General features: G+C 37.8%; 4 protein-coding genes across 4 annotated transcripts; 2 read left to right on the forward strand and 2 right to left on the reverse strand.

Annotated features, from left to right (window-relative positions):
- Positions 1-1,682: 1,682 nt before the first annotated feature.
- Positions 1,683-7,485, reverse strand: LOC141906440 (platelet glycoprotein 4-like). The gene is made up of 14 exons (XM_074795742.1): positions 7,286-7,485; positions 6,651-6,893; positions 6,383-6,540; positions 5,959-6,100; positions 5,528-5,746; positions 5,314-5,405; positions 5,182-5,234; positions 5,024-5,093; positions 4,573-4,754; positions 4,253-4,371; positions 4,094-4,167; positions 3,942-3,993; positions 3,449-3,607; positions 1,683-3,134 (listed from the first exon to the last, which is right to left on the reverse strand). The coding sequence occupies exons 2-14, from the start codon at positions 6,780-6,782 to the stop codon at positions 3,039-3,041; spliced, it is 1,548 nt and encodes a 515-aa protein (XP_074651843.1). The 5' UTR covers positions 6,783-6,893; positions 7,286-7,485; the 3' UTR covers positions 1,683-3,038.
- Positions 7,486-7,766: 281 nt separating this feature from the next.
- On the reverse strand, positions 7,767-12,634 carry LOC141906441 (platelet glycoprotein 4-like). Its single transcript, XM_074795743.1, has 12 exons — positions 12,353-12,634; positions 12,108-12,265; positions 11,892-12,033; positions 11,596-11,814; positions 11,417-11,508; positions 11,288-11,337; positions 10,950-11,201; positions 10,752-10,870; positions 10,589-10,662; positions 10,450-10,501; positions 10,203-10,361; positions 7,767-9,541 (listed from the first exon to the last, which is right to left on the reverse strand). Exons 1-12 carry the CDS (start codon positions 12,470-12,472, stop codon positions 9,443-9,445), a joined length of 1,536 nt encoding a protein of 511 aa, XP_074651844.1. The 5' UTR covers positions 12,473-12,634; the 3' UTR covers positions 7,767-9,442.
- Positions 12,635-12,921: 287 nt separating this feature from the next.
- Positions 12,922-20,592, forward strand: LOC141904912 (gem-associated protein 5-like). Its single transcript, XM_074793526.1, has 24 exons — positions 12,922-13,281; positions 13,482-13,666; positions 13,748-13,899; positions 14,219-14,465; positions 14,547-14,703; positions 14,778-14,874; positions 14,950-15,151; positions 15,328-15,407; positions 15,485-15,612; positions 15,698-15,768; positions 15,854-16,047; positions 16,131-16,445; positions 16,531-16,809; positions 16,897-17,016; positions 17,107-17,235; positions 17,316-17,405; positions 17,485-17,622; positions 17,717-17,864; positions 17,949-18,068; positions 18,155-18,365; positions 18,442-18,789; positions 18,896-19,055; positions 19,148-20,229; positions 20,306-20,592. The coding sequence occupies exons 1-24, from the start codon at positions 12,979-12,981 to the stop codon at positions 20,447-20,449; spliced, it is 5,100 nt and encodes a 1,699-aa protein (XP_074649627.1). The 5' UTR covers positions 12,922-12,978; the 3' UTR covers positions 20,450-20,592.
- Positions 20,593-20,635: 43 nt separating this feature from the next.
- LOC141904913 (solute carrier organic anion transporter family member 1B1-like) lies at positions 20,636-24,842 on the forward strand. Its single transcript, XM_074793527.1, has 11 exons — positions 20,636-20,725; positions 20,809-20,997; positions 21,771-22,498; positions 22,601-22,687; positions 22,779-23,060; positions 23,158-23,322; positions 23,403-23,595; positions 23,672-23,807; positions 23,882-24,036; positions 24,120-24,184; positions 24,369-24,842. Exons 3-11 carry the CDS (start codon positions 21,793-21,795, stop codon positions 24,656-24,658), a joined length of 2,079 nt encoding a protein of 692 aa, XP_074649628.1. The 5' UTR covers positions 20,636-20,725; positions 20,809-20,997; positions 21,771-21,792; the 3' UTR covers positions 24,659-24,842.
- The last annotated feature ends 5 nt before the right edge of the window (positions 24,843-24,847 follow it).

Raw genomic sequence — 24,847 nt, forward strand, 5'->3', positions numbered from 1 at the left:
TTTTCTGTTGATGATGATGATGATGATGATTTCAGAAATTACCCAGACTTGGTATATATCAATCTCTCGACCTGTGTCTAGAATGGTCAAAATCCTGGATGGGAGCTGCAAACAATACCCTAGGCTCGAAGTGGATGGAAAATACCCAGTAGGTTGGATCTCAATCAGTTTGTATAAAAATGTTATCATTTTTTTAGATCCCAGATGAATATAAAAATACCATGCAGGTTATTTACTAAGGCCAAAAAAAATTGATACCTTGTTTCTCCGCTCTGCTGAGCTTAAATGTTGACCCGGCCGGCCGCCTATCTACCCTATACATTACTTTTTTTAAAATCGTGATCAATTTCACCATAACAGACCCGGCCGCTATAGAAATGAACTGTTTATAAATTTAATCATATTTTACAAAAATGACCCGGCCGCTGCGGAGAAACAAGGTATCATTTTTGTTTAGCCTAAAGGATCATGGAAAAATAGAAGTGGGTGTATCGATCTGTGAAATCAATACATGTACTAAGCAGAAGTGTTTTACTCCCTCTCTGACCAAGTATTAGTATGTAGGATTAGGACATTTTTACACTCCATTTCTATGGTACATGGAGGAAGACGTATACAAGTCTAAGTATACAATATTTGCAATTAACAAAGTATAAACGTGTATGTCGGAATCACATTTGCGTGACGTCCTGGCGATACATACTATAGAAATGATCCCTAGAATCGGCAAGTGCTGCCCCCACACACCGATGACGGTGAATACGTGAACTAACTTCATGAATCGCATGCCAGAGTAGCGATTTCATTTTTTCAGTAGACCGGCATCAGCATACCGTATACACACATTTATCGTTAGACGTAGAAGATGTAGTCAAGAGAATGGTATTCGAATGCCTTCGATTTTCAAATGAATGAATTTACAACAAATTATCTGTATTACTAAAAACTGTAATGAACTGTATTCATATTTGTATTGCTACATGGATTTCTAGGCTTTTGAGCAATGAAGGCATAATTACCCTACCCCCCCCCCCCTAGACTAGTTTTAGTCAGAGTTAAATGGTTGTTAATTTCCAGGCAAGTCGCTGCATTTGTTACGGTGTGATTTTCATTCACTTAGTATACATACGGATACTTGTGTCAGCGGAAGGCAATTGTAAAAAGATCATTACACCGCGCAACCTCGTATAACGAACTCGGATATAACAAATAATAAAGATTTTCGTCCCAAGTAAGAAAACTTAATTAATTTCATACTGGATATAACGAACTTCGGTTATAAGGACTATATTTGCTGGCCCCGTAAGCGGTTCTTAGGTTCCAGTATCATGGCCTTGATAATTGTGACAAAGAAATAAGATACGGATTTCGCCGTTTGACTGAGATAATCGTACAGAACTACCGTAGCGATTGGGAAATTAGAGTGAAAATATAGCTGCAAAGCAGCGATAACGGGTTTTTAGAATCCTTTCAACGGTCAACACGCAAGGTCGACAAACAGTCAATTATACCTACTTGAAACGTTATCAGTAGACCAATGATCAAGTGGTGGACTATGGTTCTTGCATGGCATTGGTCTACTGGTAAGCACGATAACGTCTACGTACGAGACGCGGTTCGATCCCAGCGAGTCCTATATGCGTAAACAACCAGTCGAGTACTAATAAACACTAGTTTCAAAATAAAGCGTTAATAAATTATTAGTTTATTGTATCTAAAATAAAATTGACATTGTATCTAAAATACAATTGACACACACCACAAGCACACGTATACTAGTCAGTAACCTGTCTGTGGTTTAGTTTCACGATCAGATATTTTCACAAACCACATATAAGGTTGGTATAATCCGATTATAAAAAGCTTACCACCAACGATTAGGTAACGTATGGCGGATACCCGAACATGCTGAAGATACACGTTCAGCCGGATGTGTGTGATAATGGTACGTGAATTGACAAAACATTTATCACGTTACATTGTTGTGATGACTAATTTCTTCAATGATCTTGAAATAGGGAATCATCCTCTTATATTGATAAATTTTGACTATATGACCTGTCAAAACGTCAAATAAATATATCAGTTCAAGGAAATGTATACGCAATCGTTTTTTCTTCGTATTGATTTTGTACTTTCATCTGATATTCTTTTCTTATGTATGAACCTTATTTACATTATCAGTTTGCATGATTTTCTAGAGTTCAATAACCTTAGATGATATTGCAATACAGATGCATGCATCACCGGGAGACTGGTAACACTGCGCTATTGACGTCGGGGCGGCTCCAAAAGTTCACATACTCCCTCGGCAGGGATTCCAACCTGATGGTATCGCTACCTGGCCACAACACGAACCGTGGCAATCTCGGTGCCATCAGGTTCGAATCCCAGCCGGGTGAGGATGACTAGGGAGGAGCACTAAAGAAGTTGGACCCACAATCCCGGGACAAGAAGGAGAACATTATTCCAGAAACAATGCGCTAAAAAGGCTCGGTCCAGAATTTCTCCCTGACACTTTTGGGGAGCACGTGACCCGGTGCTCTAAATCCGCCCCTGCACGTCGTACACTTTGTTGATCACAGTTGATATTTTTTCACCATACGTCAATCAATCTCGAACTGAATAGCATCAATATATCATATATAAAAATCTTTATTCGGTACAAACAATTGAAGTGGATTGATTTGCACCAAAGTATTATCAAAATCACAGTCTTCAATCAGTGCGTCATACGCAAAGTTACACTGACTCAACACATTTTTGAGCGCTTTTCGTCAAGCTAGAATTAACGCGTGCATAAGTTAATTGTTTAAGCCGACGATTTCGGGCCTAACCCACTGACACCGGGATTTATTCAGAAAATAAAAGAATATATACATGTATGTCTAATCACAACATTTTGGTCATGGGTGGCGCTGGTTGCGTTTTCTCCAGCTTACTCTTATTCTACGAAAATAGATTATTTATGTAGAATTACTTAGTTATGTTGGTTTATATAACAGCGTTCAAAATATACAATGTCTGTGAGGTCTTATCTACACGGCCGGCGTAACTTGTGTTTCCTCGGAACTGCCGTAGTTATGTTTCGCCTTCTTCTCATTTATAACGAGAGTTTCCTCGGATGGCTTGCCCTGAAATATAGAATCGTCCCCATTGTTGAATAATACGGATCGTCTAGTTACATCAGAGGCGCATTTGTTTGAATTCGGTTTGAGTCAGCTGACCGCGGAAATCTGCTTACGGCCGTGTTGAAAAGTCTGTTTGATGTTGCAAACCGCTCGCAAAGCGGTTTAGACGGTTTGCGCGAATTGCGCCTGAACAAAGACGCCGGTTTACGCAAACCGGCTCAGAAACCGGTAGCGTCAAAGACGATTTTCCCACTAACCGGTTCCAAACAAATGCGCCTCTGGGTTTACAAAAGAAAATATTTCATGTTTTCATTTACCCGACACCAGACTTTGCGCTTGTAACCATAAATGATTCCGATTGTAGTTATTACGAAACCAATACATATCATACAGATTTTCACCCAGAAACCGATAGTTAACGGTAATACCAGTTCATTTCTCATTTTACTGGCTAAAGCATCTGTCAACGTAGCACTCTGTGGAAAGAATAGAAAATCGAATTGAAATATGAATGGAGATAAAAATTGTGAATTATATAACATCGAAATAAATATATCTTGATCTAAGAACCTAATATACATGATTATATAAATTGTATAAAATCGGAAAAGTTATTTAGTATCAAGAAATCTATGTTGCCAGACAATCTCTCGCGTGAAGTGGTTAGATAGAGCCCCATGTTTATTCACACGCAAATCGAAAGAAATACCCTGAACTTGATGATTTTTATCAAACATTTGCACACAACTCAGGAACACGTGAATCAATTTCTGCGTCGATTCTCGGAAATATATTTTGAAAAATACTGACCGCTTCGAACCAGGCCAGTGGATAAAACGTAGGTCGTAGATTCTTCATCGAACTAAAACGAAATTATCACTTGGAAATGTGCACAATCGTATCTGATCCACATCTTTGCGGTGCATGGATTGAAAAATTCGACTTTGGCAACTGAAACTTACTCAATGCCTTTGTAGTTCTCATAATAAATATTGATTTGGAATTTCATCTTGGCAGACATTCCTACTCCAGTATACTAGAAAATATTCATAGAATAGGTTGTTGCCACATGACGTGATCATGAAATGATAAATCGTGTTTGGATATATTTTTTCACTGACTGGCTCGACGTCGATTCTAGTAGCATGGTTCTCCTTATTCGGATGGATACCGATAATAGCGTCGATGTATTTAGACGCGGCATTGTAAAAATGCGGTTCCGACATGAACACCGGAGCGCCTACAATAAATAAATTAGTAAATCAGGCTCGTATAAGATAAACATATGATTTATGAAATTAGTCCACTCATTGATTTTTATGTCTTCAGATATGTGCGATTATAATTCACTTCATGGAGCAAAGTTAAGATTAGGTCAATGCCACGTCTGAGTGGTTTAGAAATTTGAAAATATGTTTGAAGTTAAGTTGACAATGATAACCTTGTCTACAGTGGCTGACATTCAACACTCCTGAGTCGAGGCAATGACCGTCGTCAGGCATACAAAATCCTATATTATCCGGATTTATCGTCGCGTTGGCGTAAACGCTCGCTGGCTGGACAAATCTTAATAAGTCGACCCCCTTCAATTGAACTCGGCTGTCGAATTTTATATAAAATGACCTAGGAGAGAATTCAAATCTTATCACGTGACCTGCTGTGGTTTCTTAGAAAAAATACAACCTTAGTGTACACGAAAATGAACGAAAAACAGTGAAATGGCTTTTTAATTGAAAAGAGCACTCATGAGCGCGCTTTTTGGATGTTTTTATCCGATATATTAAAATCGATAACGAATTCAAATGAAAAACAAGAGCGCAGCAAATAAGAATAAGATTTTTTGTTGTAAATTAAGAAAGATTGTAGGCCTACAAAATTTATTTCCGACCTACCTGCAAACTCCCGAATTGAAAATATAAAGTGTTTCCGATTCATCGATAAATGGATGCCACATCGTTCCATCTGGTAAATTTGAAAAGATTAAATCATTCATATTAACAAAAAATTCATGATTCACAGCCAGCATTTTAGTCTAAGATGAAACAGGCACCTGTTGAACCTTGTATTCGGTTACAATACGGTGTCCTCCAAAAAGACAACTCGCTGAAACAGACAATAAATTCCAAATTATAGGCGGAAATTCGTTAATATTGGATGGGAATAAGGAATTACATCAAATCACCTTTGACCATTATATCTGTCCAGTGTATTGAACTTCATGATATCTTTGACGCCGGTGTATATATTATGTACGCCATCATCAGAACCATTTTGCTAGAATAATAAAACACTTGAATGATATTTACGAATCAAAAGTCAATCAATCTAAAGTGGTTTCTCTGTACTTAATAATCTTCCGATTTCTGTTTATTACTTTATTACTCTTTATCTCTTACTCCGATAAATATTCCTATCGTTTCGGGAACATCGACACCAATCGCTTTCATAAGTGGAGCGATTTTCTTCAAAAACGGATCTTCGTATCCCCAGATCATATCTTTAACCGTCAAAGTTCTAAACATATTCTCTCCTGCCAGCTTCAGAAATTCCTCCAGAAGCAATCTTGCCGCCGGCCCAAGTTTCTCGAAAGTTTTTTGATATAGATCCGCCACCGTCTAAATTATAATAATGATAATCATCTATTTCCTACATAGTATAATCTATGCACCCTTACATAAGATAAGACACTTTTTTTAAATTAATAAAAGTACAATACTCGGTGAAATGCAACACATTAAGAAATTTGAAATTGGCCCTTTAAATTAGAAATTTGACGAGAACATACGGGTATCGTCGCTTAAGCAAATGACAGAGAAACAAATATTACCGCAAGGACCATGTTGAGAGCTGTGAAAGTATCATTTTCTTTTCCGCCCGACAATTCAGGAACGAAAACATATGTAACTGGTTGTGTATAGGATACCGTCGAATTAGGATTAAACGTCACATTCGCCTTCGATATCAACTGCCTGAATTCAAAAGTAATGCATACATCCGCGGTAACTGCGGTATCTTCTTTGAAGTTCACGGCAGCTGATTATTCAGTCATTTTCTACAACTTTTTTCTCGTTTTTTTTTTTCATATCAAACTTGAACTTCGATGCTAGGCGATGTAGTGGTAATTGAGTTTAGAGTTCAAAGTGAGTCTAATTGAGCCTATCCAAATGCCTGATTAGTTTCAAACAAATATTCATAATTTTTTCTTTAGAATGGAGTACCAAATCTATATATACACCACGTCTTATAATCACCTGTAGACGTATGGCCCTTTCTCCAGCACGCTCGGCTTCGCTCCTGCCATTGTTTCATCTTTATTCAATAGATCGAATACGTAAAAATTCATATAAACCGGAACAGGAGGGTATTCCCACGTTTTGACCGCCTCGGATCCTTCAGCGAACGGAATATCCTGATGATCAAGAGAATATCATCGAATTGTGAACAAATGCATGCGACAAAGAACGTTTTAATAATAATCGATGGCAAAACAGAACTAGCACAGAGAAAAGGTCTATATACCTTATCCATTCCGGAGCGTATAACAGCTGGTATTACTGGGAATAGAATTACGCCAAACGCTATCAATGCAATCCCAACAATAACAACTACCACAGCCTTAGCCAAAACACTGAGAACCATCTTTTTAGACATACGAACGATCGAATTATGCGTGTCCTATATGTGCGGGCTACATACATATAGTCTGTGATGAAGGTATAGTGCCGAATGTTGTGTAATCGCGGAAGTAGTCTATCGATTAGCCTAATAAAGCAACGAATAGTACAAATAAGTAACGTCGGCCTTGGCCCCCTTTTTGTATGTTGAGCTTTGTCATTCACACGCTCGCACGCACGCACGCACGCACGCACGCACGCACGCACGCACGCGCATACACGGAGTCGATGTGCACACGACATCAATATTGGCGTTTCAAAATTGAATTTTGGTGTTTATTTTTTAATTCGATATATTTCATAAATCTCATTTTGTTTTTGATAAATTTTGATAAATTATAACAATCATTTTTGAATATATAATTTGTTGTCGATAACGATAAGCAATAACGGGTTATTTTTCAAAACGTCAACAAACTTTAATCTTAGTCGTCTTATTTGTGCAACCAACGAATCTGGGTGTAGGAACATGGTACATACCTTGGCAGTGTATCCGATTTCCGTCTGGCCGCCGTGTCACGCTTACTGAACAGACATAATCATAATGACGTCGCAAGTTTGAAAGTAAAGTTGAAAATTAATGACACGAATTTACCACTCATAGCGACCCCGGAGAAATGAGATTACAATTGCGTGCGTGCTTCGTTTTATCTTGTACCAAATCGAAATCGCGGGAAAATGGTTTCATTTTGTAGCGTTATCTTTATTTTACCAATCGTTACTTTCCGTCACCTGCTACATGTGCTTCATTAATCGGTATGGCCCGAAATTGAATCATAATCATGATCATGATCTCGTTGACACGTGGTAAAGAGCCCGGTCCTTGTGGAATAAATCCTTAATTTCCCATCCTCCGAAAATTAACAGGTCTTCTAATGAGAGAGTCATTCATTAAACGATTTAAAACGAAATGAATGGCGCCTGCAATAATAAACAACACAATTCATATATAAAAATTCTTTATTTGCATAACTGATTGGTCTGCAATATAAAATGTGAGGACTGTTAGGAGACTGAGATATATTGTTATTAGGAATTTGGGGTAAAAAGCTGAAAAAATGCGGTCGGCAGTGAGTCCCGGTTTTACTCTACATTCGATAATTTCAATTGCAATTTCAATTTATTCATCATAAATCCATATGTCCCCCTTATATACTGTGGTTTGTTTTGACTACAGCTGATGACCAAGTTTGAACACATTTCATTAATAATCCAAGTATTATGTAAAATATCAATCCACCCTATTTGAACAACTAATTCCTCAACTAAATAAAATTATGTGATCTGACGTGAGTGTTACCTAATACGTCACATACTCACATGAACTGTCATGTGTAAATTTATATAATAATTAAATGACCCAGTGACCTAGTACCATGTTTCAGCTTTCTACCCCAAATTCCTAATAACAATATATCTCAATCTTCTAACAGGATTACGGGTCCTTTCTCTTTAAATCATCTATTCTAATAATTCTATCTCATTTCAGAAAGGAAAAATATAACACTATCTATGTTTAACCTTTAAGAAGTATATCCTGAAAATTTGATCAATGACAGGCGCCATTAAGTAACTGCGCCACGGAAAACACGTTCTTGACGCGCGAGTTCTGGGGGAATTTATGAAACCGGACTAAGAAAAGTAAGTGAAAAATCGGGAATTGAAACATGGACTTCGTTTTTGAGTCCATGTTTGATCCGATTCATTTACCCTCTGCCAGGAAAATGCACATTGGCGAATCCGTTTAAGAGTTAATCATTTTTGAAGGAAAATATCATGCATGGCTAAAAATAAGGAGGCCGTTCTGACTACTCATCCGCGCCTGATCTAAATAGGAACTACCAAGTTTTTGTGTGGTGGAGATCTTTCCCAAGGCGGGGGTTCCTGCCAAGCAGCAACTCCCTCGGCAGGATGCCATCAGGTTCGAATACCGGCCGGGGGGATGGCCAAGGAGGTCAGCCATCAATTTGCGATAAGTTACGTATCGTAAACTGTACAACGTACGGTATCGACCGACCATATGTGACACTATTGGAATGACATATTGTTTTCAATTAAATCTATATGGTCTAATAAGGAAAGAATTCAGTTGAGAAAAGTTTATTTACCAACCACTCAAAAAAAACGAAGGCGTGCTAAAGTCTACTCATTATTTGAAGATGAACTATATGTTCATAAGAGGGGCATCGATTCTTGTCGATGTAGCACATAATTGAAAGATAAAAGCCGCGTTCACACTATCACTATAGACCGTTCCAAATAGGCCCGTTACTTGAACGGGCCTATTTGGAACGGACCAAATCAGAGTGTGCATAAACACATGCGTCAGCCTATACATTTATCTTTATAGGCAATATAGAGATTATATAAAATTTGAAAACTTTATTAATCAGCTTGATGACGAATTAGTGACAAGTTTATTACAATTGAATTCATACTGCAGGGTATGACTTAGAATGGTACCAGTTTCTGTCCACAGGTATTATTTACACCGAATTTAGACCGGCCTAAATAACGTAGAGTGAACGCACCTATAGATAATAATAATAATCATAATGATAATCGATCACATCACAGCAATTTGAACTTATTGTTGAACAGGTCTTTCTTCTACTGGTGAACTTATCACAGGTCAGGTCACACTTCTACTGGTGAAGAGTTATGATCTTTGATCGTTCCGTTTTGTATATTTTTTTCTCCTTTTAATAATGATACTTTTTCTTCATCCTCAGAGCCCTAAAATACAAGCGGATGTGTTGTTAAACATAAATTGAATATTGGTATGTTTGAAAAATCTACTCTTTCGTTGAATTCATGCAAAACTTAAGTAGACACAAGTGACTTAGGTTTAGTATATTATATATACATAGGTATCACTAAACCATAGATCCACAAACTTAAGACCTAAAACCAAATCGTGATTTGTGTACTAAGGACAGTTTAATATACATAAGTAACGAGACGAGTAGTACTGTATAGGTTAACTATTTATTTGACGCACGAGCTTTGGCTTCTAATGAATAGAAGCTTCATCAGGTGAATGGAAACTTGATGAAGCTTCTATTCATTCGTAGCGAAAGCTCGTGCGTCAAATAAATAGTTAACCTATACAGTACTACTCGTCTCGTTTCCTATTTTAAGCCTGGTTAACACGGCTACTCTACGAAAATTCTAATATACGTGTATCAGTTAAAATGAGCCAGCCATTTGATAGCCAATCTCAATTTGGTTTATTTATGAGAGACAAGATATTTTGGGGTCTAAGGTTTAGTATATCATATAGGTGTCACTAAACCTATGACCCCCTAACCATAAGACCTAAAGGGTCTTAGGTCCTCGGTTTAGAAGTTAGTTTGGTTAAAAACCCTTAATCAAACACATATCATCAGCTTCTTACCCGATTGAAAACACCCTTCACACACCCATACATGAAAGCTGCCATCATTATGACAAGGCCTAAAAATATCAAACCAAACTTGATCCATTGGAAGATCATCAGTGGCACCATCAATTGCTGTTTGAACTGGTTAGCAGATGGATCATTGAGTGAGGCACTCTAAAAACAATGAATCAACTCTATAAACTATAAACTTCACTGTAGTTTTAGATAATGAATGAGAATAAATACACGATTCATAAAATACCTCTTCAAGCCACAATACCGGATATATGGTGGCCGGCAGCTTTTTCATTGCACTGGAAAATGCAGAGACACATATTGCAATTAAAGCTACATGTATTCAAATCCAATTTTCAACATAAGCGGGTTCCAGAACAACTTACTCCAAACCCGAGTAGTTTTTATAATGAATATTGATTTGAAGTCTTTTTGCTGCATTCATTGCTGCTCCAGTATACTGAAACGAGAGATATACCGGTATTCAAAGATTACAACTTGTAGTTCAGTATTCATGGAGAAGAATCTGTTCAGTAAAATTTGACTCACCGGTTCAACATCTATAAATGTAGAATGATTTAATTTATTTGGATGTACTCCATCAATTGCGTTTATATACTCAGGAGCTGCTTGGTAGAAATGTGGCTGTGAGACAATAACTGGGGCTCCTTAAGGAAAATATTCATGAAAAGACATCAGTAAAAATAGTTATTTAGTAGAAGTGTATTTCAATGCTTTTATTCGAACCTTGTTTGCATCTAGTGATGTTTAATACTCCAGCTCCGAGACAATAATTAGCGTTTGGCACACAAAATCCAATATTACTGGGATTAAACGAAACATTGGCAAATACATCGGGCGGAGGAACGAAACGCAGAAGGTTGATTCCTTTTAGCTGTTTCTTACTATCAAATGTTGCATAGATAGATCTGCATATATCGGAGGAGAAAACATACAAAGTTTCCGACTGATCTATAAATGGATGCCACATTGTTCCATCTGTAATTATTAGAATAACAATTAGATATATAATCCACAGCACCTTTCGGTTTCTATTTCCATTTATTGCTCTTAATCTAAGCTACCTGTTCCTTTTATTTCATTGCTGTAAGCGCTATTCCAGTAAGGTAGGCTCCTAAATACAAAAGTCATATTTTTGGGTACTAGTTAAACAAAATTACTTAAGCAGAATTATACAGTAAAGTAGGTTTTACCTATTGCCTCGATATGTGTCAATCACATTGAACTTATTCAAGTCATTCACACCAGTAAAAATGTTATAGAAACCATCATCAGTTCCATTTTGCTGAAGAAATCAAAACAAAATCCATGCATGAAAACATTGCAGAACAATAGTGCCCTATTTATTGAGAGAACTCCCATCTAAACTTACACCTGCGAATATTCCCACCAAATCAGGAACATTAATGCCAAATCTTTTCAGTATAGGACCGATCTTGGACAATATCGGGTCAGGATAACCCCACAGTATCTGATAGACTGTAAACTTTTGGAAGATTTTCTCACCAGCCACCGCAAGTATTCCATCGACGATTAAACGTTCCGCAAAATTTAGTTTTGAAAATAGATTTTGATATTGAAATGCTAATGTCTGAAATATACAGTAATAAACAATTGTTAAGACAAGTCAATCCCTTCGGTAGAAATTTTACCAGGATGGAATCTTACCGCGAGTGCTAAGTTGACAGTTGTAAAAGTATCGTTTTCAGTTCCCGCTGAAAGCTCAGGAACAAAAACGTAAGCTTTTGTTTGCCTGTAACTGAGAGTCGAATTGTCATGGAATGCCAAGTCTAACTTTGGTCGAACCTCCCTAGAAAAGTATAACGTATTTTCATCAAGGTTGGTAGCATAGCGCATCGCATGAGAATCAATGCAAATGCCTACCTATAGACGTAGGGACCTTTTTCGACAACCTTAGGTCTGGCCCCATTGAGCGTTGCGTCCTTATTTTGTAAGTCAAAAACACGGAATTTCATATATACAGGAACTGGAGGGTCTATCCAGTTTTTAAAACCCACCGAACCATTTCGCAATGGTATATTCTGCAAAGAAAATAGCAATAGTATTTCATCTGTCAGTTCTGCAGCGGAGGCTGAAATGGCTGTATCATGCTGTTTTGCATAGCTTACCTCAGCGACTTGGCTGTGTATAATTTCTGTGGATACGGGGAAGAGAATGCCACCAATAACAGCAATGACTAATCCGACAATTGCTGCAATTATTACTTTTGTTAGTTGAGAAAGGGCCATATTTTGACAAATTAACACGTATAGCACCGATTATTACGACGTAGAATAATTTGAATCGTCGCCAAAAATTACTATAAAAAACGGGCTGATGGCAAAGACGACGCTTGATTAAGAAGGGGTCTAAAATAATGAATCATCACGTGAAACGAACGCAAAAATGAACTGTGCACTTCAACCCGGAAATCAACAAATCAACAGTAAACACATTACGCAATGTCCTTAGCGTTCCCTAAACAGCGGTTCAGGACTTACGAATTTAATTCGATTCTTTATTGATCTTTGCGTTACAGGTTACATATCGGATTTCCAATTTCAATAAAGTCATAAATTTTGAAATTAATTAGTAATCAAGACATAGAAACACCAATTATCTCGATCCGATCTATGCCTTTTCCGTATTTTAGATCAGCCGTAACCGTATTTTACCGGCACATTCTAAAATGGCGGCGCCCATGAATCGAAATAAATCCCATTTTCGTTAATTTGTCGGGGTGTATTCATTAGATATGGCCCATATATCCTCGTCACCGAATTGGTATTGTAGCAGAATCAGTGACTGTAGTCTAGATGGAGTTTACGCATACGGTGCACAAAATAAAATCCATCTTTTCGTCGCAAAAGGCTCGAAATGCGATGCAAATTTACTTCCGGGTTTTCTAGGATGTTTCGAAGCCCACTCAGAACGGGTGACATCTGTCTGTTTCTGTCCAACTGACAGTTCAACCTGCTGTAGTGGTAGTGACGACGGTTCTGTTAAGATATGGGACATCAATAAGAGAACTAATTTGAAGGGGCATGTCAATCACCAGGTATATTTTTAAGGGTGAAGAAAAACAGATTACAGATTAAAGGCTACTAATTTTGGGCTAATATATTAAATATTTTAGGTTCTCTGTAGCTGCTATGGATGATCATTTACTATTCATCAATAATGAGATAATGCAAATCAGGGTCAAATAGAATATCGTCTTGAAAAAAATATTCTTCACAATTTTTCATATTACGACAGCCCGGCAAAGTGACTTGTGTATGCTGGTCTGCAGTCAATGAATCACTGATTGTTAGCGGCGATGATAGAGGAGATATAGTAATCTGGAGAACAGATTCCAACGAACCAAAAATATTCTCACCAGAAAAAGGCCACATTCAGGCTTTAAAAACTTCACCTCATAATGAGAACCATGTAGCAGTCGCGTAAGTTATTGATATTTTTGTAAAGTGTTACTCATAAGAAAAGAAATTTGGTGATATTCAACAAGAAGAGATTTTTTTCAGGTACAAATCAGGGTTGGTTCTGTTGATCGATGTTGGCAATAAACTGAGCGTGATTTACAAATTGAAAGGTCACGATGATGAAATACACTGTCTCTCCTGGTGTCCATCAATGGGTGAACAACTGCTGGAAAAGCAGTCGTGGAGAAAATCAGGTACGTTGAGTTACGTTGTGTTTTGGCAAATATTTCATGCTGATACAAATCTTTTTTCTTGCTAGTATGAGATAATCTCCCTGAATACAAAAGAAAAATAATTCCTCTGAAAAGTTTCCTTGTGCTTATATTTCATTCAATGTTTCTCCACTATAGTCTAATAGCCATCATCAGGAATAGCACGAATAGATGAAGATAAGAATATTATCTCAAGGAAACTTTTCAGACTCCTTTTTCGTTCGTATCGCAAGATTTCATCCAATATCATTGTCACAAAACGGACAGACAGTTTCAAACTTTATTCTCGAATATTTTGTAGAAGATGATTGCTTTTCACCGGCCGACGATGATAAGGATAATACTGGAGGTTGTTTACTCGCGTCGGGAAGTAAAGATAAGACGATTCGAGTGTGGAGTTCTTCGCTGGGGAAATGTCTGTTCGTGTTGCGTCTGCCGACGAATACGAATAATCGTCGCGATCGAAACGACGAGAGCAGAGCGAGAATTTGGCTGACATTAGAATGGTTGAAAAATAAACCTAAACAGTTTATTTCCAGTTCCTTCGGGTAAAGTTTCCGATGAATAATTCTATGACGCTTTAAGTAACTGACCTTACTGCTTTCATATTGAAAGTTCTTTTTCTTTAGGGGAGAACTTCTTCTATGGGATTTGACAAAGCAGACCAAGCAGAAGTGGCAGGTATTTGGAACGAACGGAAACAAGGGACACAATCGAATTGTGTTTAGTATTTGCCCATTGAGACCATCAGAAAGTGGCCTAGCCACAATATCAATGAGCCGACAGGTACTTTTCTGTGTATTATTCATAAACGTTTTTGTAGTTTTTCAATATGCGAAGATTTTTTATGTTTTGCTAAGGTTCTGTTTTGGGACATCGATACAATGACATGTCAATCTGCTCTACCAACGTTGGGAGGTTTTCTATACAGTATCTCCTATTCGCCTATCAATCCAGGTAACGTTCGTATAGAAAAAACCCTCGAATCATTTATTTCTAATCCTACATTTTAATAGATGTTTATTGTGACAGGTTTTTTGGCATTCGGCGTCGGAGACAATATGATCCGTGTATGGAATACTGGTAACCCTTCTAATCTGTACGATGTCACATCTCTGTGGCAGGGGATTAGATCTAATGTAACAACAGTTTGCTGGCATCCCGATAAAGAAGGTATTCTGGCCTATGGCACTAAGGATGGACGTGTTGGCATCTATAACATTCTTTCAAACAAGTAAGAATTCATTTGATAATGATAATTAAATTCTAATTATTATGTCCAGTGAGTGCCTCAAGGTTTATCAGGAATGCTTTTAGAAAATCAATTCTAGTCAATATAGGTCTTGCTTTGCTTGAAAATTGATCAGTTTATTAACCATTTCACTATGTATATCAATTTTTGATCACCAGATCACCAGAGATCTCGGGTACTTATCACAGAGATACAGTTTATGTTGTAACCTGGGGGCCCTGCTGTTCGGATGAAGAAGGTAAGAATTTGTCTCTTACAGTACTTAAATATTTAATGTCAATTTACTGGTCACCGTTTTCCTGATTTTTTGTGAAGGTGAAGATTCAAGTGAAATGGATTTATACAGCGTCGGTGATGGAATAATTTTCCAGCATAGAAGATCTCAGTTTCAGAAAGAAGCTTCAAATATCAATGATCTGATGAAAAGAACTAATAGACTCTCTGTAAGTAGATTTCATAATAACTGTGCTAAAAAACATCTTTTTTCGAATTGTGTGTTTTAATTATTGTCTTGTATTTCGGTATCAGCATTGTCCTCAAAGGAGTGAATTTAGTTGGAAGCCTGATTGGTCAGTTGTAGCTATTGGCAATGAAGATGGGTCAGTTATTACTTGCTCACATTACTTGAATGCGCCTTAATTCTTACAGATAATATTATGATTGTATGGGTTCATTCCATTCTAGATCAGTGGAGATCTGTAGAGCACCAAACCTGCAAATATTGTGTACGATATGCGTTGCTCGAAAATTAATCAACTGTCTGCGTTGGCATCCAAAGTATTCAGGTTCTTCGCCAGATGGTTCATCACTCCATTCTTGGTTGGCTATTGGTTCGAATGAGCCCGCAGTAAAAGTAGTCGATACAATCTCTGCATTAGGTAAGAAACGTCTTCATAGTTTTACTTACCAGCAGTTCTCTATAACAAATTTCTTGCTCAGCTATCTTTGTAATTTCCTACAGATAGGGAGGCTTCTCAAACTGCCATAACATTGACTGACTGTGCACACGAGCTGGTCGGACACACCGCTCGAGTTACTAGTCTATCCTGGAGCAATCACGTTGATGGTATGTTAGTGTCAGCTTCTTACGACGGAACAGCTCAGGTGTGGAATGCTATGCTTTGCGAGCCAGTTGTAAACTACCGGGGTCACACTGAAAGGTTGCTCGCTGTGCAGTGGAGTCCTATATCTGACAATGTTTTATATAGTGGTGGTTGCGATTTATCATTGCATAAATGGAATATTTGTGATCAGCAGTTCAAAACACCTCCGAAAGGTAGGCAGTCATTCTACGCAGATTTGTTTCTTTACCAAACATACGCACTGCATCAATTACTCGATGTATTATCTCCTAATTGTAGAAGGAAATACAACCTATGCTTGGAAGGAAAAGGATGCATCGAAGAAAAATAAAAAAGGAAAGAATAAGAAGAAATCATCAGCCGAAAAACCTAAAGAGTTGTCAGCGAATCCCCCACCTGTGGACGCTGCTTCAAATAGTGAGATTAATGAATTGGAAGTGTTGTTAGAGAAGAAAAGGCAAGAGTTGCTAGCAAAGGCTGAATTGAAACAGATAAATAGAACCGAAGAAAGTGTAAATACTGTGGTGCCAGATACAAACAAACATTCAGATGGTGAAGGTAACGTCAAAACAAGCTGTACAAAACAAGCCTTATTTTTGCAACATTGGTAACTCAGTGATCATTGATAGGATCGATATATTTCAGTTATACCTGATAGAGATGAGGTTATTGATGCTGTCTCAAAATCACCGCAAATTCCTGACAATATCCAAGCCATTTTACAGAAATCATTAACCGGGGCAGTCATTCATATTCCCAGACGAGGTGAAAACATTTACGGGTACTCTTTATTCGATCTCTTTCTATCGTTACCAATCAACATTTCATTGATGAATAAGGGATTGTTTATTCTAGAACTAAAAGATAAAAAGAAACGTAAAACGAGAGCGTTTCTGCCAGTTTGTAGTTCACTGGAGAATAGAGGAAAAGCATTTCACCTGCAGGACTGTCTCGATTTGACAGATATCCTGTATGGGTCTGACGGTCAGTGATTAGTGCACAATCTTGTGGATCGATGGAATTTATTTATTGTTCATTGATTGGAATTTTCTACTGTCTCTTAGATGAATGTAAGGTTGGTGGAGTTGGAGAGTTTACACACCTTGGAGTGTTCCTCGATTACAGAGCGATGTGTCGCACTCTGCATACAGAAGGTAAGTGGATAATAGTTTGAAGTGCCGGAACTGAACGTTTTGTGGCCATAATTTGACCTTTGTGACGGTTTATTTACAGCTTTGTACCAACTACAGTATGGTTTGTTGGATTATGTATTTTTGATTGATATCTGGAAGGGTGATATCGGCGCTGTTCTGAAAAAAGCTGAAGAGAGCCAACAATTAAATGATTGGCTCATTGCTCTTGCTTCATTTTGTAAGTTCAACATGTACCAGTACCATTAAATTTCTTCATGGCCTGCCAGCGATATCTTGTTTCATGTTTGTTTGTTCCTCTTGTATTTCTCCAGCTACCCATCCAAATTATATCAGTATTTGTCAGAAGTATGCTTATCAATTGGAATTTGATGGTCAGATTCACAAGGGTGTCGCATTTCTATTGGCTAGCGGCAAGATCTACGATGCGATCGAAGTTTTAAAAAGGAACTCAATGTTTCGGTGAGATAATTGACTGTTCTTTCACAAACGATACTTTTCAACTGTCAAATGGTTTAATTTATCTTGTATCTTGTTGATCCATAGCGATGCACTGTTATTGGCTAAACTGCAGTTGTGTGAAGATGATCCATTTATCGTGACTATCATTCAGACATGGATCGATTACTTGATAAAGGAATCCCACCTGGAACAAGCAGCTAAGTGGCAAGTTACTTTTTATAAAACGTATGTTATATAAACGACGAATCAATTAATGATTTCATTGTTTTGTAAACACTTGGTATTTGTAGCTATCTTTCGATAAATCATCCTGAAGATGCGGCTAAGCTGTTGATGAAACGAAATGATAAACAGGGTCTAAAAGTCGCGTTTCATATAGCGATGAATTCACATTTGACCCGCCTCGCTAAAGAACTGATGTACAACTTGATACAGAAGTGTTTGTTATCGTTTGACTGGCAGCTGAGCTGGGAAGTAGTTGACAAAGCAAAGCAACTGCAGGTATTTCATCGTAGGCATATTATTTGAGTATATTATTCCGAACCATGCCCTTTCTAAACTTGCGTTTCATTTACAGATCGAAGAATTGAAACCTTTTCTTGTCATACATGAGTTGTTAGCTACAGAATTGGAATCGTTTGGAGCGATCAATCTTCCAGATGCAGTCTCTCGATCTAGTCAAGCTGAAATACCTCAAGAAACCTCATCGAGGCCGAAGTTTCTACTGGATCTGACGATCGCCGATGATCTTACTCCGTGGGAGTTATATACTGTAAATGGTCGCAGTTTTCTCCATAGCCTACTCGATCGTCTGTACGAACGCTGCGGAATATGTACAGAATCTAAAAATCTCAAGGCTTGTTATTCGGCTTTACAAACTGTTCCCTTGTCTCAATCGCCCCAATTGAAGATGCCTTTACCACAAGTAAGAGATAAGTACATGTAGTATCATCATTCAACGACTCATGAATTCATGGGAAATCTGATTCAAATTTCAAATTGATGAAATCGTCACTTCTATCTTTTTTCAGACCTTGTTTTATGCCGGTTATCACCTCACCCTGTGCTTGGTTCAAACGTTGAGAGGTTCGTCGATATCTGCCGGTAAACACTTGTTATCCGTAATGAAACTATTCTCTACACAGAGTCCTGTCTTACTTCAAGCATCCTGCAGCATTTTATTCCCATTGGGTGAGAAACATTTTCATAAACGTCTTATTGTCCTAGTCGCTTTGTCACTCAATTTTTGTAATGTTTACATATGGGTGTTGATCTCATTACAGGACCTGGTTACTGGACGAAGTTTCAGCGTGAAATAATGGCGCGAACTATTGCCAGACGACTGTCACACGACTATGTGGATAGTGACCATGAACGAGATGCCGTTTCAGCTTCAATCCGTCACGCTTTGAACGCCTGGTATTACTATGCCGTTCTACATTGCATTCTACTTATCATAGAGAAACTGTCTCCGTTAGTCGAGACAAAACAACAGTCTAATTCTAAACTCGATATCGATGAAATATCCACCGGTGTAAAACTCGAATCTGAATCTGAGAACGAACCCGACGCTACTATTTCACATCAGAGTAACCGAGAAGCTAGTGAGGGTTCTGATGTTATACGCTTTCACCGAAAACAACATATCAAATCTGATATAACCGTTCTATTCAAAGATAAATACACGTTGAATGACACTAAGCTCGTACAAATTTGCGCAAATTTGTTGTGCGATACTTACACCGCCGAGACGACTTTGACGAAGTGTCTCGAAATTATATCGTCTCGCATCAAACAGTTAAGAGACTCGTCTGTTTCGCAAAAGCCCGGCTGTTCTGATATCGGCGAACAACCAGTTATTGCCCAAAAATCTTTGCCTAATGAGAAAGATTCGGTATTCGAAACGTTAAAGCAGCCAACTGAAAATCTTTCGTCGAGTAGAAATGAAAGGTTCGATGAAGAACAAATGAATGGAAGCGGAGATAAATTGATGGCAACTTCATCGAGCAGTGATGAAAATGAATACGTCGTTATCGATGAACTGGCAAAAGCGCCGACGGTTCCGTGTGATGGATGCTTCGAATGTCAGCCACCCGAATTTTCGGCATCCACTGATGAATCAACGAAACAAGATTCGGCACAACAGCGATCGCACTCGGATTCCTGTTCACTGATGGATGAATTCGATATAATTCTCGCGAATAATACGGTGGCACTTCGTACCAGATATCCAGATGTCGGGAGCGCTTGGTGTTCGTTAACACTACTAACGCGTTACCACGATGAGAATGTGTCGCTGTCAATCTTGCTAAGTGAGGAGAAACGAATTAAAGAGGAATTGAATGAACTTCCATCAACGCTACGGGTAAATGCATTGTAACTGGAACTCAATTGTCCGCGCTCTTGATTTGATTTCAATCATTCATTATTTTCTTTTTCAGGAAACAGAGTACCCTTCGATGGAGGATATTTTGGACAAGCTTTTCTATGCTGAAGAACACTTGTGTGCAGTCGGAATCAAAACAGATCTTTTCAAACAAACTCTTTCAGCTTTTTCGAAAAGAAGTGCTGTTCATCCTCAATAAAGCTATACCAAAAAATAAAAAACTTAGAAAAATGCAGTTTGAATTTTCGTCGCTTTTTATGTAGAGGATATCGATAAGTCTGCATTTATTTCTCTATTTACAATAAATTGAGGTGACCCGATAAAAGATTATATCTATCAAAATATGACCTGGCCCAATTGAAACAACTATCATATTCAAATACATGTAAAAATGAAAATTGCAATCATATCTGATTTTTGCCGGAGGCCTTCTCTTCGATTCAGGAGCGTATATAATAGCAAGTCGCAACAAAAGGTTTGCTTAAAATGAAAATTCCTTAGTTTCTTTTTTTAGTTACCGGTTTTCATAAAGGTTGACATCGGGGTTTTTTCGCTTAGACTCGACAGAATATTTCAGCTCCGTAGCCAGCCATGTCTCTGCAAAGTGGACTGCTTGTCACGAGCACAAAAAAGGCAGAAAAGTTTTGATGCATTGCGCAATGAAGAGCAATTTCACGACTTAAGTAATATTGGGTAAAAACGGAAGAAAACTTCGCTTCTTTTTCCTGCAATTTCACCTCGAATCACGTAAGTTTGAATGAGAGTTAAAGTGTCACCAATGAATTAATCTTTTTCGAAATCGATGATCAAATTGCGTCATGGCGGGACCTTTGTCAATTCATTCAAAACCCAAAACGCCCTAAATACGGGCCTAAGGTTAAATCTTATAAAGTGGGCCTAACGTATTGATAAGTCCTGTTATCATGTATCACTATCTCAGGCTACTGTAGACCTAGTTTCTCAGACTTTCAAAATCACTTGATTGATCTGATAAAGGCTGATGTTTTATTTTGGAAGTTTATCAGTATTGAAATGGAATACCTTCAAACCTTTTCGAAATTTGATCCGGCTACGTCTTTTTTATTATTGGTATACTTAATAGAAAATAAAAAAAGATCAAAACAAAATCACAATTCTAGTGTCGCTACCAAATCAATTATGTTTTATGATTTCTGGTACCTGGGCGAAAACTCTCGCCACCAGCCGGAATTGAGAAAATATATTTAGTTTATCTACTTAAAGATATCTTGAAAGCAGTATTAGTCAATTTATTGTGTATAGACTGATGCAATCTCCTTTACCTAATCCACGCCCCTAGGATTAGCATTATTGTTTTATAACTCGGATTTTGCGTCGTTAAAGATTAGCCTACATGGGTCAGTTAGCATTTATGTTCCAGGAGTCCGTTTCGAAGAACTAATCGCTTTAACAGTCGAAACTACGTTCCCTCGGCGTCACATAGTGTCGTCGTGTTAGTACTTTACCAACTTTAATCAAACGTGTTCCTGGTTCGTTTTTAGGATTGATCCTTCAGGTTTTAACATGGCTGTGAACGAAGAACATTCGAACCAGGAGGAAAATCTACTCGAAAAAGCAATAACTAAAGAAGCTCTGGTAAATATGGATGAAAGCGGATATAAAGACTGCGGTTTGGGACCTTTTCGACCGACTTGTTTGAAAAAAAGACGCAACGTTTTATCGTTTACGATCGTTGTATCTATTATGCTTATAATCCAAGGTGGAGCCGTAACGTACTTGAATGCTTCTTTAACAACGTTAGAAAAAGCTTTCAAAATAACGAGTGCCAAATCTGGATTCATCACTAGCGCTAACGACATCGGGTTTCTTTGTTTCGTTGTTCTTGCCAGTTATCTCGCTAGTCGTTCGCACAAACCTCTAGTTATCGGAATTTCGAACATAATCGTCGGATTTTCTGGGATATTTTGTGCCCTACCTTACTTCATATTTGGTGGTTCTATGGAAGATATATCAACAAACGATAGAGAGACATTTCCCATCTCATATAATTCATCTTCGCAAAATGTTTCGATATTTAACGTTAGTAACATTGATGCTGAATCTTGCGATATTAAGCAGAGTAACGAGGCTGATTTCAGAGGTACCGCTAGCTATGGTATGATGATATTTGGCCAGGTTGTGGATGGTATTGCTTCATCCCCGAGATGGTCTCTCACCATGTCATTTATTGATGAAAATGTGAATTTGTATGCAGCGCCATTTTATTTGGGTAAGCTGGTCGAAAACAATTCATATATTTTTTGACAGATTTACCTTTTTAATGTATACATATATGATTCGCTTTGATAAATGACTTTCCCATTTGATCTAGGCATCTTATTTAGCTTAAGAACATTGTCTCCAGTTGTTGGGTATGGATTTGGTGCTATTTTCACCCTTATACCAATTGATTTAAAAGGTAATTGTAACTGATATATTTACACGTACATTTTTCATTACAGTAAAGTTTCCACGTCCTAACATCCAAAAATCCACTATGCTAATTTCAGAACATGATATTTCTCCGTATCATCCACAATGGATTAGCGCATGGTGGCTCGGATTTTTGGTCATAGGAATAGCGGTCGTCACCTCTTCAATTCCGATACTCTTCTTTCCGAAACATCTTCCAGTGGAGGCTTCGAAACCGAAGAAAAAGAAAAGTAAACTGATGATGATATTGTGCTCGTCGGGAGAAGCTGAAACGCCTGCAATTAATGCTGAAAATGATATTGATTCATCACCAGCTTTACTGACAACAAAATCAGAAACAGAGCATATCAACATTAAAGGTTACTTGTGAAACATCTATGACGTTTGTCAGGCTAAATGAAGGTTTTCGGTGTCCCGTTTTAGAATCATTTTTACATACTCCGTTTCGTATTTCAGGATTTCCCAAGGCTTTATGGCGCCTCTTCTCGAATCCAATATTCATATTGAAATTGGTCATAGGATTTTTCAACGCATTGTATTACATGGGTTTTCATGCATTCCTACCAAAATATCTGGAACGTCAATTTGAGTTGACAGCTTCTCAAGCAAGTTTGATAGTTGGTGAGTTGTCCCGAAAAACATTTTCTAACTCTTTCTCTCTCACTGGTGATATTGATCGAATTCATAATTCGCTATTTCAGGTATCACTGCTGGAATTCCTACCGCTGTCGGAACTATTCTGAGCGGTTATTTCACAAAACGTATGAAACTGACGCTTATACAGATGGGAAAAGTTGAATTCTTTATCTTCCTCGTCGCATCAGTAATATTTACAGCGTCGATTGGTATATCTTGTCCAAAAAGTCCCGTGCATGGTGTCAACAGTGATGAGAGGTAGGATAAAGAGAGACAAGATCTCTGTTGTATTGCAATCTCTGGTTTGTACTCTTACTCTTGCGATATTTTACAGCATCAATATGTCAGAGCCATGTAACATTGACCTCAACTGCCCAAAACTTACGTATAATCCTGTATGTAGCGTATCAACTGGCGAAACATTCTTTTCACCTTGTCAAGCTGGATGCCGGTCATCTCCAATAGATAAGGTATACATCATATCTGGACATTTTTTGTCGTCCTGAAGTTTTTTGAATAACTGTATTGTAAACTTCTGTTTCAGACGTACTATAACTGTACCTGTATTCCCGATGGAATTGTTACTCAAGGAGTTTGTAAATCTGACTGTAAAATGATCTACGCATTTTCTGCATTGCTTATGGTATCTACGTTCATCATCGCGTTGGGTTTAATGCCTTCTATCATGATACTGATGAGGTAACAATACACATTTCTGAATTTAACTCTGCATCCAACAGTTCACAGTTTTCCGAATCTACGTTTTCGCATATCATTTACAGAGGCGTGGAACCAAGAGATAAAGCATTATGTATAGGAGTTTACACGTGTTTTGTCAGTTTGCTTGGTAAGTTCACTTCGTCCTTAAGTTTAGAAAAGATTTCTGAAAATTCAGTTCTCCGTCTTCAATCTTTTTGTCAAATTCATTTACCAGTAGATTGTTTTCTTTGATTTTTTTAGCGAGTCTTTTCCTTAACATTGGCCCCCAGATATTAATCTAATAATGCTATACATAATCTATACATTTTCAGGAATAATATCTCCGGTTATGTTCGGTAGCGTTATCGACAGTTTTTGTTTTCTGCACGATGCGTGTAACAAAGATGTCTGTCTTATTTATGACATGACTGATTTTCGTTTGAAGTATCTCGGCATGGCGCACTCGTTTCGGTTACCGCAGCTAGTGTTTATCGGAGTGTTGTGGTACGTTTTCGAAAAACGTTATAAAGGTATCGTGCAAGTCGGTTTGGATAAGGAAAAAGTCGCCGACAATAAAGACAACGAACCTGAAAAAGAACTACTGCCAATGTCAAATATGTAGTTAAAATGTAATTGTCCTTACAGTCCTTAGTTAGAGAACTTGTACAGATTGTCAATGCAGATCATAATATTTATATACATTATAAATGGAACTAAGTTATTTTCAAAGATAATGAAAGAATTCCCTTTCCATGAACCATGCAAGAACGTGGTATCTTCAAGCTTACTTAAACACCGTGTACTAGTTTAT

Source organism: Tubulanus polymorphus, chromosome 5 (assembly GCF_964204645.1).
Source record: "Tubulanus polymorphus chromosome 5, tnTubPoly1.2, whole genome shotgun sequence".
NCBI lineage: Eukaryota > Metazoa > Nemertea > Palaeonemertea > Tubulaniformes > Tubulanidae > Tubulanus > Tubulanus polymorphus.

Excerpts from the sequence above, each read along its gene's own strand:
- LOC141904912 (XM_074793526.1), top strand. The coding sequence starts at position 12,979 with ATGGCCCATATATCCTCGTCACCGAATTGGTATTGTAGCAGAATCAGT. Across the intron at positions 17,406-17,484 it reads TCGCACTCTGCATACAGAAG|CTTTGTACCAACTACAGTAT; the intron begins GTAAGTGGATAA and ends GTTTATTTACAG. Across the intron at positions 20,230-20,305 it reads AACTTCCATCAACGCTACGG|GAAACAGAGTACCCTTCGAT; the intron begins GTAAATGCATTG and ends TTTCTTTTTCAG.
- LOC141906440 (XM_074795742.1), bottom strand. The coding sequence starts at position 6,782 with ATGTCTAAAAAGATGGTTCTCAGTGTTTTGGCTAAGGCTGTGGTAGTT. Across the intron at positions 4,755-5,023 it reads TTCAATTCGGGAGTTTGCAG|GTCATTTTATATAAAATTCG; the intron begins GTAGGTCGGAAA and ends ATTCTCTCCTAG. Across the intron at positions 4,168-4,252 it reads CTAGAATCGACGTCGAGCCA|TATACTGGAGTAGGAATGTC; the intron begins GTCAGTGAAAAA and ends AATATTTTCTAG.
- LOC141904913 (XM_074793527.1), top strand. The coding sequence starts at position 21,793 with ATGGCTGTGAACGAAGAACATTCGAACCAGGAGGAAAATCTACTCGAA. Across the intron at positions 22,499-22,600 it reads TGCAGCGCCATTTTATTTGG|GCATCTTATTTAGCTTAAGA; the intron begins GTAAGCTGGTCG and ends CATTTGATCTAG. Across the intron at positions 22,688-22,778 it reads TATACCAATTGATTTAAAAG|AACATGATATTTCTCCGTAT; the intron begins GTAATTGTAACT and ends TGCTAATTTCAG.
- LOC141906441 (XM_074795743.1), bottom strand. The coding sequence starts at position 12,472 with ATGGCCCTTTCTCAACTAACAAAAGTAATAATTGCAGCAATTGTCGGA. Across the intron at positions 10,871-10,949 it reads CATCACTAGATGCAAACAAG|GAGCCCCAGTTATTGTCTCA; the intron begins GTTCGAATAAAA and ends ATTTTCCTTAAG. Across the intron at positions 10,362-10,449 it reads CGGTATTGTGGCTTGAAGAG|AGTGCCTCACTCAATGATCC; the intron begins GTATTTTATGAA and ends CATTGTTTTTAG.